Source organism: Sardina pilchardus, chromosome 12 (assembly GCF_963854185.1).
Source record: "Sardina pilchardus chromosome 12, fSarPil1.1, whole genome shotgun sequence".
NCBI lineage: Eukaryota > Metazoa > Chordata > Actinopteri > Clupeiformes > Clupeidae > Sardina > Sardina pilchardus.
The window spans coordinates 8,161,277-8,175,044 of NC_085005.1; the positions used below are offsets into that span (position 1 = coordinate 8,161,277).

Below are 13,768 nucleotides of genomic sequence, written 5' to 3' on the forward strand. Positions count from 1 at the left end.
ACCCAACTCAAATTGCACCAACACCAATGGAAGCTTCAACTGTTCTTGCCTGAGTGGATATCGGGAAACCAATGTGAATCAAACCATAAGTGACAACAATCAGTGCACAGGTAAATGAAGACATGGACGCTTACTATGTCTATCTTTTTTAATTGTAGTTGACTATTCTTCAAATAAAATGATGTTGACCTCATGCTTCTTAGATGTGGATGAATGCCTTGAGATCCCACCAGTCTGTGGTCCAAACTCAGTCTGCAACAACACCATTGGAGACTACAACTGTACATGCTTGAGTGGATATAACTTGACTGATCCAACTGTGCAGAGTAGTGCTGAAAATCCCTGTACAGGTGAGGATTATTGTCTTGTGAAGGCAGCACTCTGAGTGGAATGTTGGTAGTTTGAGTAGACGTTTCTGTAGATCCAGGCCACCAACTGAAGTGCTGGTGTTCTGAGATTGTTTTCATCAAATGTGTCTTTACTAAAATGCTATTGCTGTTGGTTTTCCCTTGTTGTAAGTAAATGTTTTTTCAATCTCTTTTAGATATTAACGAATGCGTTGTGATTCTAAACCTTTGTGGCCAACACTCAAACTGTGCCAATACCAATGGGAGTTATAACTGTTCCTGTTTGACTGGATATCAAGTGGCCAATCCAAACCAATCCATAAGTGATAGCAATCAGTGCACAGGTAAATGAAAACGTGTATGCTTTAGTGGTCTATTTCTAAAATTACAGTTTGACACTTTCTCAACAGAACATTGTTGACTTTGATTTTATAGATGTGGATGAATGTCTTCAGACACCGTCAGTTTGTGGTCCAAACTCAGTCTGCAACAACACCATTGGAGACTACAACTGTACATGCTTGAGTGGATATAATATCACTGATCCAAGTGTGCGAAGTAGCGCTAACAATTCCTGTACAGGTAATGCTGTTTTTACAAACCATGTGAAGAACGAGGGTTACGATTGTAACCACGGTTCTATTTCGTTTCTCCTGACCACCAGAGGCGGTGCTTTCAGCACTGAATATCCATCACACGTACGTGCAGGTCGAGTAATAATATCAACAAAGTCACCTGTGACCTGGGTGACGTCCTAAACGTGCGCCAGCACAAAAGCCAGGACCACCCAGGAAGTGATCTCTTGGCAATCTTCTCGTGTACACTCCGAGTGACTGCCAAGCTCTGGCGGTCATCCGAAACTCATAGAACCGTGGTTACATTCGTTACCCTCGTTCTATTTCGTTTCTCCCGCCAGAGGCGGTGCTTTCAGCACTGGATGATTAATACCAACAAGGTCATGAGGAGTGCCTACCCGTGCTTTAGAGATGCTGTGACGAGGTAGGGAGTATTGCTGTGGCCACAGGGTTCTGAGACACCACATTTAAACTATAAAACCGTGTAAACGTGCAGCCTGATGCCCAGGAGGCTGCCCTGCAAATATCTGCGAGGGGAACACCCCTTTAAGACGCCCATGAGGTCGCCATGCCCCTTGTAGAGTGTGCTCGGATATGCTGAGGAGCTGGGGCGCCGCTATGCATGTAGGAACACCGAATTGTCTCTGCTATCCACTTAGACAATCTCTGCTTGGATAGCGCATGACCCCTTCTAGGACCCCAGTGACAGAGAAATAATGCATCCGACTGGCGGAACGCTGTCGTTCTTGCAATATAAACCCTGAGGGCACGCACTGGACACAACAGTTCAGCGCTCAGGCCCTGGCCCTCCTCCTGAGCAGACTCAAAGGCCGCTAAGATGAGGGGCTCATTGGTAAATGTGGAGGAAAGGGTCTTCGGGAGGAAGGAGGGGTTTGGCCATAGGGTGACCCCACTACCTCCAGGATGCCACTGCAGGCAATCCCCGCTTACCGATAGGGCATGCAGTTCTCCCACCCGCCTAGCTGATGTTATGGCTAAGAGAAAGGCGGTCTTCATCGACAGCCAGCTGAGCTCCGCTGTCTGCAAGGGCTCAAACGGGGCTGTACACAGTGCTCGCAGCACCAGGAGGAGATCCCACGGAGGCACCCGGTTCCCCTGTGGGGGTCTCAGGCGAAGGGCACCCTTGAGGAAACGGGCAACCAGGACATGAGAACCAATGGTTCCCCCTTCTACCCTGACATGCTTGGCGGAGATGGCAGCAACATACACATTGATAGTGGAGGGAGTGAGTCCTTTATCAAAGAGTGACTGTAAAAACTGTAGTACAGTTGGCAGGGGGCAGTGAGTCGGCTCCAGTCGCCGAGCCTCGCACCATTCAGAGAAAATTCTCCATCTGTTGGCATAGAGGGCGTTAGTGGAAGGCGCCCGCGAGCTATTAACAGTGTAGACCACAGCTGGCTCACAAAGCGCTAGCAGTGGGTCCGGCCCCTCAGAGGCCAAACCCAGAGCTGCAGCCGAGCCGGTTCCGGATGCCAGATCTGCAGATCTCTCCTCATCGGCAGACACCAGGGTTCCTCCTGTAATAGCTGGAGCAGCATGGGGAACCATACTCTCCCCGGCCACCGAGGAGCTATCAGCAGCAGTTCGTGCCCCTCTGTGGCCACCCTGTGTAGGGTGGGCCAGATCAGAGGCAGAGGAGGAAATGCATACAGCCGAAGCCTCGGCCACGCATGTGCCAGCGCATCCCGGCCTAACGGGCTTGGTTCGAATAGGCTGAACCAGAGAGGGCAATGAGTCGACTCGTGGGAGGCAAAGAGGTCTACCTCTGCCCTGCAACATTGACCCCATATGGCTTGCACCACCATTGGGTGGAGTCTCCATTCCCCTGGGTCGGGGTTCCGACGTGACAGGAGGTCTGCAGCCCTGTTGGAGGAGCCTGACAAATATGTAGCCCTCAGGCTCGACAGGTGCTGATGGGCCCACTGCAAGAGTTGCTGTGCTAACCTCAAGCACTGCAGGGATCTGGTGCCCCCCTGGTAGTTGATGTAATACACTGACATGTTGTCCGTCCGTACCAGTACATGCCTGCCTGTCAGTACTGGGAGGAAGTGCCTTAGAGCAAACAGTACGGCCTGAAGCTCTAACACGTTTATGTGCTGTTGACTCTGATGCGGGCTCCAAAGGCCCCGGATTGTGCGACCCTGCCACACTGTTGCTCCTGAAGCCCCCAATGAGCTGGCGGATTCTGTCGACTCGCTGCTGGGAGGGAACAGCCCTCATCAACTGAGAGTCTAGTTGCATTCCCAAGAACACAATCTGCTGACAAGGCACCAAGGAACTCTTCTTGAGGTTCACCCTGAGACCTAGGTCTGAAACATGTGCAATCAATGCCGCCACATCTGTGCGGGCCTGCACCTCTGTCTGGGCGCAAATTAGCCAGTCGTCCAGGTACGGTAAAATGCGCATTCCACTGGCCTGTAGTGGAGCTAGGGCAGCTGCTACGCACCTGGTGAATACACGGGGTGACAGGGCTAACCCAAAGGGTAGGACTCGAAACTGATATGCCTGGCCTTCGAAAGCAAAACGGAGGAACTGCCTGTGGCGTGACGCGATTGGGACGTGGAAATACGCATCCTTGAGATCGATGGTGGCAAACCAATCGTTCCTCTGGACGCTGTGCAGAACCTCCTTGGTGAGCAGCATATGAAATCGCAGCGTCTTGAGATATACATTTAACTGCCTCAGGTCCAAGATGGGCCGGAGCCCACCATCCCTTTTGGGAACTACAAAGTAAGTGGAGTAGAACCCACCTTCTTGTGTAACTGCGTCGAATCTCTCGATGGCCCCTTTTTGCAGGAGGGTGTCGAGCTCCTGACGCAAGGCTAGAGCCTTCCCTGGGTGGGTGACGATGGTGGTCTTGACCCCATGGAATCTTGGCGGTCGGCTTGAGAATTGAATGCTGTAACCCTGAGAGAGGGTTGCCAGCACCCAGGGGTCTGATGTTACGGCTTCCCAGCACTGGAGTTGTTCGCTGGAGAAGCAGCTGACCGCCAGTGAAGGACTGTCATCGTCTGCCCGGTCGCCCCCTCTGGTCCCTAGAGGGGCGACGGGCTGCGGCCTGGGCGCTTTGTTGGGCGCCTTGTGTAGGCCGACGTGTGTAATTGGTGGAGGACCGACGAAACCCATATGTATTTTGCGGCCCCTGCTGGCTGACTGGGCCCTGCACAGGTGCTGCCGCTCTTGGTGTCGGGGGCCTACGTCCAGCCGTGCTCTCCCGGCGAAGACTTGCAAACTGCTGTCTTGCCTGCAGCACCTGAACACTGTGCTCCAATGCCTGCTGTGCCGCCTGACCGAACAATTCCCCGGGTACCACAGGAAGAGAACGCAGCGCCCTTCTGCCTGGCTCCGCCAGTGGGGATTGGGCCAACCAAATTTGACGGCGGGCGAGTGTCAGGCAAGACATCAACCTACCCAACTCCCTCGACATATAGGCGAAGGCCTGTAGTGAGGAATCACAGACCCTGGGATTCTGATGCACCATCACCAGCCTGAAGTGTCTGGCTGAGAGCCAACATTAAGTGGGACATAGAATTCCCAATACGTCCTATGCAAGCTGCTGCATCGTAGCTTTTCACAATGAGGTCATCTGTCTGCCGACATTGTGGGCGGGGACAGCGACCATGGGGCCTAAGCGCCTCATCAGGTGACAGCACTAAGGCTGCCACTGATGGCTCTATACTAGGCATAGCCTCTAGTCCATAGGTGGAGGCACCCTGCATGGCTGACAGAGCCATACAGTCACTGGGGCGGTGAGAGAGTTGCCTAGGATCCGCCCAGCACCTCTGGAGCTCCTCAATATATGGAGCTGAGGGTGGGACCGCAAAGGCCGCCTGTTGCACAGCCCCCCCACAGCCTGCATTGTGGGGGGGCACCGCCACCGGTGCAGGGTCCTGCCCAAGACGTGCCAAAGCCAACTTGAGGGCAGCCTTCACTGACAGACGGCCTGCCTCAGAATCCTCAGTCACCGTCTGGCCAGTGCCCAGGGAACTGGATTGAGAGTGGGGGGCTGACTCGTATGGGTCAGCTGCGTCTGCCTGACCTAAGCCCAAAGACTCTGATGCCCTTGTGGAGAGAGTGTCCTCCTCCCGGATGCCCACTGGCGAAAGGGTCGGTGGTGACAGTTCAACCTGACCGGCTGGTGGGGTCTCGGCGGGAACACCAACCCGCACACCCTGAGCCGGAGGCTGCAAATTGGCCAAGAGCTGCCTAATTTTCTCAAACTCTGTGGCCATACTGTCCACCTTCTGGGCCAAGTCGTCTTTCCTCTTCTTAGCCTTAGGGCCCCTGTGCACCATAGTGCTCCGGCGCCTAGCAGGCCGCACAGCTGGAACCACATCCGCTTGTGCCTGTGGAGTGCCTGCCACCTCTACCTGGGCCAGCCTTGCTGCCCGAGCTGCCAGGCTCAGGCAGCTACAATTAACACAGGCCTCCTCCGTAAGCGCCTGCCTCAGATGGTCAACGCCAAGACAGGCGGGACAACTCAGATGGCCATCCTCTGGCTCCAGGGGGGCCAAGCAGTCGGAACAGACCAAAAACATCTTTAAGTCCGGCCTTAAGCGTGCAACACCTACCGGACTAACTGTTTGCAAGACCGCTAAGGGAGCAGCAAGGGCGTGCACACCCTGGCTCAACAAGCCCCAGTGCGAAGACACACACACACACTATGTGAGCGGACGGCTGCAAGCGCCAACACAAGTAGCACAAAAACAATCACACAAGTCAGAATATATCTCAGGTCGGGGCGAAAACACTCCCAAGAGAAAACAAACGATGTCTGCGGTAGAGTGCCAGCACCACCGCAGCAATCACTAACAACAATAAACTAATAATCTAAACAAATTAATCAATAACAAAACACAGAACGAAAAAACTACCGAGTAGCCGTTTAACTTACTGGAGTTGTAGCACCAATACAACACGCCAATACAAGAGCGAAAACACTCTGAAGAGAAAACAAACTTATGCCAGCGGTAGAGCGAGAGCCCGCCGCAGCAATCACTATTCAAACTGATCAAATCAAATAACAAGAACGAAAATGCTACCGAGTAGCTGTTAACTTACAAAGCTAGAAGCTACCAAAAGAACACCGGCGAATACACCGTTCGACTGGGCTGAATACTGCAGCCCGTGCTGTAACGAGCAAAACCGCTCCAGCAACGGCTGCAGACCAAGCAAAAATGTAACAAAATGTTCATCTTACCCGGCTTCCAAACATAGTCAAATGTAGATGAACGCAGTTTCTCGGAGGGCGAAATAAGTCACAGCTCCGACCTAGACGGGTAGCGAAACCACACGCGCTCAATTCAAACAAACAACCTGCTTTGGCGAGAAGATGCAAGAGATCACTTCCTGGGTGGTCCTGGCTTTTGTGCTGGCGCACGTTTAGGACGTCACCCAGGTCACAGGTGACTTTGTTGATATTATTACTCGACCTGCACGTACGTGTGATGGATATTCAGTGCTGAAAGCACCGCCTCTGGCGGTCAGGAGAAACGAAATAGAACCTTTGCGTCATTTATTGTAACACAGTTTCCTGCTTGTGTATGAATTTTAACTTAGCTCTACTTTTTTCAGATACAAATGAATGCAATGACATACCAAACATATGTGGACCCAACTCAAACTGCACCAACACCAATGGAAGCTTCAACTGTTCCTGCCTGAGTGGATATCGGGAGACCAATGTGAATCAAACCATAAGTGGCAGCAATCAGTGCACAGGTAAATGAAGACATGGACGCTTACTATATGTCTATCTTTTTTTAATTGTAGTTGACTATTCTTCAAATAAAATGTTGTTGACTATGTGCCTCTTAGATGTGGATGAATGCCTTGAGACCCCACCAGTCTGTGGTCCAAACTCTGTCTGCAACAACACCATTGGAGACTACAACTGTACATGCTTGAGTGGATATAACGTGTCTGATCCAAGTGTGCAGAGTAGTGCTGAAAATCCCTGTACAGGTGAGGATTATTGTCTTGTGGAGGCAGGACTCTGAGTGGAATGTTGGTAGTTTGAGTTGACGTTTCAGTAGATCCAGGCCACCAACTGAAGTGCTGGTGTTCTGAGATTGTTTTCATCAAATGTGTCTTTACTAAAATGCTATTGCTGTTGGTTTTCCCTTGTTGTAAGTAAATGTTTTTTCAATCTCTTTTAGATATTAACGAATGCGTTGTGATTCTAAACCTTTGTGGCCAACACTCAAACTGTGCCAATACCAATGGAAGTTACAACTGTTCCTGCTTGACTGGATATCAAGTGGCCAATCCAAACCAATCCATAAGTTATAGCAATCAGTGCACAGGTAAACGAAAACGTACATGCTTTAGCAGTGTATTTTCTAAAATGACTGTTTGACACTTTCAACAGAACATTGTTGACTTTGTGTTTTAGATGTGGATGAATGCCTTCAGACACCATCAGTCTGTGGTCCAAACTCAGTCTGCAACAACACCATTGGAGACTACAACTGTACATGCTTGAGTGGATATAATGTGACTGATCCAAGTGTGCGAAGTAGTGCTAACAATTCCTGCACTGGTAATGCTGTTTTTATGAACCATATAATGGACTTTAGCATTATTACCTCCACCAAGGAGGATGCGTTTTCATCAGGGTTTGTTTATTTGTTTGTTTGTTCGTTTGTTCGTTTGTCTGTCTGTCTGTCTGTTTGTTAGCAAAATAACTCAAAAAGTTATGGATGGATGTCGATGATATTTCCAGGGAAGGTCAGAAATTACCCAAGGAAGAAAAGTTAAAATTTTGGGAGTTATCCGTATCACCGTTGTGATTCCAGAGCCGTTTGTTTTTCGCTTAGTGGTGTAATGGCATGGTATGGCCACCTGGTGGCGATCTGAATAGTTTAGGTTCAAATGTATGACAACCTAGGAAAAACAACACAGGCGGAGGTCTGCCCTCTCTGAGTTCTAGTTTAAGACAGTTTTCTGCTTGAGTATGCATTTTAACTGAAGCTTTGCCTTTTTCAGATACAAATGAATGTGATGACATACCAAACATATGTGGATCCAACTCACACTGCACCAACACCAATGGAAGCTTCAACTGTTCCTGCCTGAGTGGATATCGGGAAACCAATGTGAATCAAACCATAAGTGGCAGCAATCAGTGCACAGGTAAATGAAGACATGGACGCTTACTATATGTCTATCTTTTTTTAATTGTAGTTGACTATTCTTCAAATAACATGTTGTTGACTATGTGCCTCTTAGATGTGGATGAATGCCTTGAGACCCCACCAGTCTGTGGTCCAAACTCTGTCTGCAACAACACCATTGGAGACTACAACTGTACATGCTTGAGTGGATATAACGTGTCTGATCCAAGTGTGCAGAGTAGTGCTGAAAATCCCTGTACAGGTGAGGATTATTGTCGCGTGAAGGCAGCACTCTGAGTGGAATGTTGGTAGTTTGAGTTGACGTTTCAGTAGATCCAGGCCACCAACTGAAGTGCTGGTGTTCTGAGATTGTTTTCATCAAATGTGTCTTTACTAAAATGCTATTGCTGTTGGTTTTCCCTTGTTGTAAGTAAATGTTTTTTCAATCTCTTTTAGATATTAACGAATGCGTTGTGATTCTAAACCTTTGTGGCCAACACTCAAACTGTGCCAATACCAATGGAAGTTACAACTGTTCCTGCTTGACTGGATATCAAGTGGCCAATCCAAACCAATCCATAAGTTATAGCAATCAGTGCACAGGTAAACGAAAACGTACATGCTTTAGCAGTGTATTTTCTAAAATGACTGTTTGACACTTTCAACAGAACATTGTTGACTTTGTGTTTTAGATGTGGATGAATGCCTTCAGACACCATCAGTCTGTGGTCCAAACTCAGTCTGCAACAACACCATTGGAGACTACAACTGTACATGCTTGAGTGGATATAATGTGACTGATCCAAGTGTGCGAAGTAGTGCTAACAATTCCTGCACTGGTAATGCTGTTTTTATGAACCATATAATGGACTTTAGCATCATTACCTCCACCAAGGAGGATGCGTTTTCATCAGGGTTTGTTTATTTGTTTGTTTGTTCGTTTGTTCGTTTGTCTGTCTGTCTGTCTGTTTGTTAGCAAAATAACTCAAAAAGTTATGGATGGATGTCGATGATATTTCCAGGGAAGGTCAGAAATGACCCAAGGAAGAAAAGTTTAAATTTTGGGAGTTATCCGTATCACCGTTGTGATTCCAGAGCTGTTTGTTTTTCGCTTAGTGGTGTAATGGCATGGTATGGCCACCTGGTGGCGATCTGAATAGTTTAGGTTCAAATGTATGACAACCTAGGAAAAACAACACAGGCGGAGGTCTGCCCTCTCTGAGTTCTAGTTTAAGACAGTTTTCTGCTTGAGTATGCATTTTAACTGAAGCTTTGCCTTTTTCAGATACAAATGAATGCAATGACATACCAAACATATGTGGACCCAACTCAAACTGCATCAACACCAATGGAAGCTTCAACTGTTCTTGCCTGAGTGGATATCGGGAAACCAATGTGAATCAAACCATAAGTGACAACAATCAGTGCACAGGTAAATGAAGACATGGACGCTTACTATGTCTATCTTTTTTTAATTGTAGTTTACTATTCTTCAAATAAAATGATGTTGACCTCATGCTTCTTAGATGTGGATGAATGCCTTGAGATTCCACCAGTCTGTGGTCCAAACTCAGTCTGCAACAACACCATTGGAGACTACAACTGTACATGCTTGAGTGGATATAACGTGACTGATTCAACTGTGCGGAGTAGTGCTGAAAATCCATGTACAGGTGAGAATTATTGTCGCGTGAAGGCAGCACTCTGAGTGGAATGTTGGTAGTTTGAGTTGACGTTTCAGTAGATCCAGGCCACCAACTGAAGTGCTGGTGTTCTGAGATTGTTTTCATCAAATGTGTCTTTACTAAAATGCTATTGCTGTTGGTTTTCCCTTGTTGTAAGTAAATGTTTTTTCAATCTCTTTTAGATATTAACGAATGCGTTGTGATTCTAAACCTTTGTGGCCAACACTCAAACTGTGCCAATACCAATGGAAGTTACAACTGTTCCTGCTTGACTGGATATCAAGTGGCCAATCCAAACCAATCCATAAGTTATAGCAATCAGTGCACAGGTAAACGAAAACGTACATGCTTTAGCAGTGTATTTTCTAAAATGACTGTTTGACACTTTCAACAGAACATTGTTGACTTTGTGTTTTAGATGTGGATGAATGCCTTCAGACACCATCAGTCTGTGGTCCAAACTCAGTCTGCAACAACACCATTGGAGACTACAACTGTACATGCTTGAGTGGATATAATGTGACTGATCCAAGTGTGCGAAGTAGTGCTAACAATTCCTGCACTGGTAATGCTGTTTTTATGAACCATATAATGGACTTTAGCATTATTACCTCCACCAAGGAGGATGCGTTTTCATCAGGGTTTGTTTATTTGTTTGTTTGTTCGTTTGTTCGTTTGTCTGTCTGTCTGTCTGTTTGTTAGCAAAATAACTCAAAAAGTTATGGATGGATGTCGATGATATTTCCAGGGAAGGTCAGAAATTACCCAAGGAAGAAAAGTTAAAATTTTGGGAGTTATCCGTATCACCGTTGTGATTCCAGAGCCGTTTGTTTTTCGCTTAGTGGTGTAATGGCATGGTATGGCCACCTGGTGGCGATCTGAATAGTTTAGGTTCAAATGTATGACAACCTAGGAAAAACAACACAGGCGGAGGTCTGCCCTCTCTGAGTTCTAGTTTAAGACAGTTTTCTGCTTGAGTATGCATTTTAACGGAAGCTTTGCCTTTTTCAGATACAAATGAATGCAATGACATACCAAACATATGTGGACCCAACTCAAACTGCATCAACACCAATGGAAGCTTCAACTGTTCTTGCCTGAGTGGATATCGGGAAACCAATGTGAATCAAACCATAAGTGACAACAATCAGTGCACAGGTAAATGAAGACATGGACACTTAGTATGTCTATCTTTTTGAATTGTAGTTGACTATTCTTCCAATAACATGTTGTTGACTATGTGCCTCTTAGATGTGGATGAATGCCTTGAGACCCCACCAGTCTGTGGTCCAAACTCTGTCTGCAACAACACCATTGGAGACTACAACTGTACATGCTTGAGTGGATATAACTTGACTGATCCAAGTGTGCGGAGTAGTGCTGACAATCCATGTACAGGTGAGAATTATTGTCGCGTGAAGGCAGCACTCTGAGTGGAATGTTGGTAGTTTGAGTTGACGTTTCAGTAGATCCAGGCCACCAACTGAAGTGCTGGTGTTCTGAGATTGTTTTCATCAAATGTGTCTTTACTAAAATGCTATTGCTGTTGGTTTTCCCTTGTTGTAAGTAAATGTTTTTTCAATCTCTTTTAGATATTAACGAATGCGTTGTGATTCTAAACCTTTGTGGCCAACACTCAAACTGTGCCAATACCAATGGAACTTACAACTGTTCTTGCTTGACTGGATATCAAGTGGCCAATCCAAACCAATCCATAAGTTATAGCAATCAGTGCACAGGTAAACGAAAACGTACATGCTTTAGCAGTGTATTTTCCAAAATGACTGTTTGACACTTTCAACAGAACATTGTTGACTTTGTGTTTTAGATGTGGATGAATGCCTTCAGACACCATCAGTCTGTGGTCCAAACTCAGTCTGCAACAACACCATTGGAGACTACAACTGTACATGCTTGAGTGGATATAATGTGACTGATCCAAGTGTGCGAAGTAGTGCTAACAATTCCTGCACTGGTAATGTTGTTTTTATAAACCATATAATGGACTTTAGCATTATTACCTCCACCAAGGAGGATGCGTTTTCATCAGGGTTTGTTTGTTTGTTTGTTTGTTTGTTTGTTCGTTTGTCTGTCTGTCTGTCTGTTTGTTAGCAAAATAACTCAAAAAGTTATGGATGGATGTCGATGATATTTCCAGGGAAGGTCAGAAATGACCCAAGGAAGAAAAGTTTAAATTTTGGGAGTTATCCGTATCACCGTTGTGATTCCAGAGCCGTTTGTTTTTCGCTTAGTGGTGTAATGGCATGGTATGGCCACCTGGTGGCGATCTGAATAGTTTAGGTTCAAATGTATGACAACCTAGGAAAAACAACACAGGTGGAGGTCTGCCCTCTCTGAGTTCTAGTTTAAGACAGTTTTCTGCTTGAGTATGCATTTTAACTGAAGCTTTGCCTTTTTCAGATACAAATGAATGTGATGACATACCAAACATATGTGGATCCAACTCACACTGCACCAACACCAATGGAAGCTTCAACTGTTCCTGCCTGAGTGGATATCGGGAAACCAGTGTAAATCAAACCATAAGTAGCAGCAATCAGTGCACAGGTAAATGAAGACATGGACGCTTACTATATGTCTATCTTTTTTTAATTGTAGTTGACTATTCTTCAAATAACATGTTGTTGACTATATGCCTCTTAGATGTGGATGAATGCCTTGAGACCCCACCAGTCTGTGGTCCAAACTCTGTCTGCAACAACACCATTGGAGACTACAACTGTACATGCTTGAGTGGATATAACGTGTCTTATCCAAGTGTGCAGAGTAGTGCTGAAAATCCCTGTACAGGTGAGGATTATTGTCTTGTGGAGGCAGGACTCTGAGTGGAATGTTGGTAGTTTGAGTTGATGTTTCAGTAGATCCAGGCCACCAACTGAAGTGCTGGTGTTCTGAGATTGTTTTCATCAAATGTGTCTTTACTAAAATGCTATTGCTGTTGGTTTTCCCTTGTTGTAAGTAAATGTTTTTTCAATCTCTTTTAGATATTAACGAATGCGTTGTGATTCTAAACCTTTGTGGCCAACACTCAAACTGTGCCAATACCAATGGAAGTTACAACTGTTCCTGCTTGACTGGATATCAAGTGGCCAATCCAAACCAATCCATAAGTTATAGCAATCAGTGCACAGGTAAACGAAAACGTACATGCTTTAGCAGTGTATTTTCTAAAATGACTGTTTGACACTTTCAACAGAACATTGTTGACTTTGTGTTTTAGATGTGGATGAATGCCTTCAGACACCATCAGCCTGTGGTCCAAACTCAGTCTGCAACAACACCATTGGAGACTACAACTGTACATGCTTGAGTGGATATAATGTGACTGATCCAAGTGTGCGAAGTAGTGCTAACAATTCCTGCACTGGTAATGCTGTTTTTATGAACCATATAATGGACTTTAGCATTATTACCTCCACCAAGGAGGATGCGTTTTCATCAGGGTTTGTTTATTTGTTTGTTTGTTTGTTTGTTCGTTTGTTCGTTTGTCTGTCTGTCTGTCTGTTTGTTAGCAAAATAACTCAAAAAGTTATGGATGGATGTCGATGATATTTCCAGGGAAGGTCAGAAATGACCCAAGGAAGAAAAGTTTAAATTTTGGGAGTTATCCGTATCACCGTTGTGATTCCAGAGCCGTTTGTTTTTCGCTTAGTTGTGTAATGGCATGGTATGGCCACCTGGTGGCGATCTGAATAGTTTAAGTTCAAATGTATGACAACCTAGGAAAAACAACACAGGCGGAGGTCTGCCCTCTCTGAGTTCTAGTTTAAGACAGTTTTCTGCTTGAGTATGCATTTTAACTGAAGCTTTGCCTTTTTCAGATACAAATGAATGTGAGGACATACCAAACATATGTGGATCCAACTCACACTGCACCAACACCAATGGAAGCTTCAACTGTTCCTGCCTGAGTGGATATCGGGAAACCAGTGTAAATCAAACCATAAGTGGCAGCAATCAGTGCACAGGTGAATGAAGACATGGACACTTTCTATGTCTATCTC

General features: G+C 46.2%; 2 protein-coding genes and 1 long non-coding RNA gene across 3 annotated transcripts in view; all 3 read left to right on the top strand.

The window, feature by feature from the left end:
• The first annotated feature begins 7,644 nt into the window (after positions 1-7,644).
• On the top strand, positions 7,645-10,909 carry LOC134098319 (latent-transforming growth factor beta-binding protein 1-like). Its single transcript, XM_062551349.1, has 9 exons — positions 7,645-7,672; positions 7,931-8,077; positions 8,515-8,661; positions 8,751-8,897; positions 9,344-9,490; positions 9,585-9,731; positions 9,926-10,072; positions 10,162-10,308; positions 10,755-10,909. Exons 1-9 carry the CDS (start codon positions 7,645-7,647, stop codon positions 10,907-10,909), a joined length of 1,212 nt encoding a protein of 403 aa, XP_062407333.1.
• A 128-nt stretch (positions 10,910-11,037) lies between these two features.
• On the top strand, positions 11,038-12,273 carry LOC134097620 (uncharacterized). The gene is made up of 4 exons (XR_009940934.1): positions 11,038-11,141; positions 11,336-11,482; positions 11,572-11,718; positions 12,165-12,273. It is a non-coding gene; the product is annotated as an uncharacterized LOC134097620 (long non-coding RNA).
• Positions 12,274-13,299: 1,026 nt separating this feature from the next.
• LOC134098320 (adhesion G protein-coupled receptor F5-like) overlaps positions 13,300-13,768 on the top strand; it is a 34,221-nt gene continuing 33,752 nt past the window's right edge. The window contains exons 1-2 of the mRNA XM_062551350.1: positions 13,300-13,327; positions 13,586-13,732. Of these exons, the coding sequence (XP_062407334.1) occupies positions 13,300-13,327; positions 13,586-13,732 (175 nt within the window). The remainder of the gene's footprint in view (positions 13,328-13,585; positions 13,733-13,768) is intronic.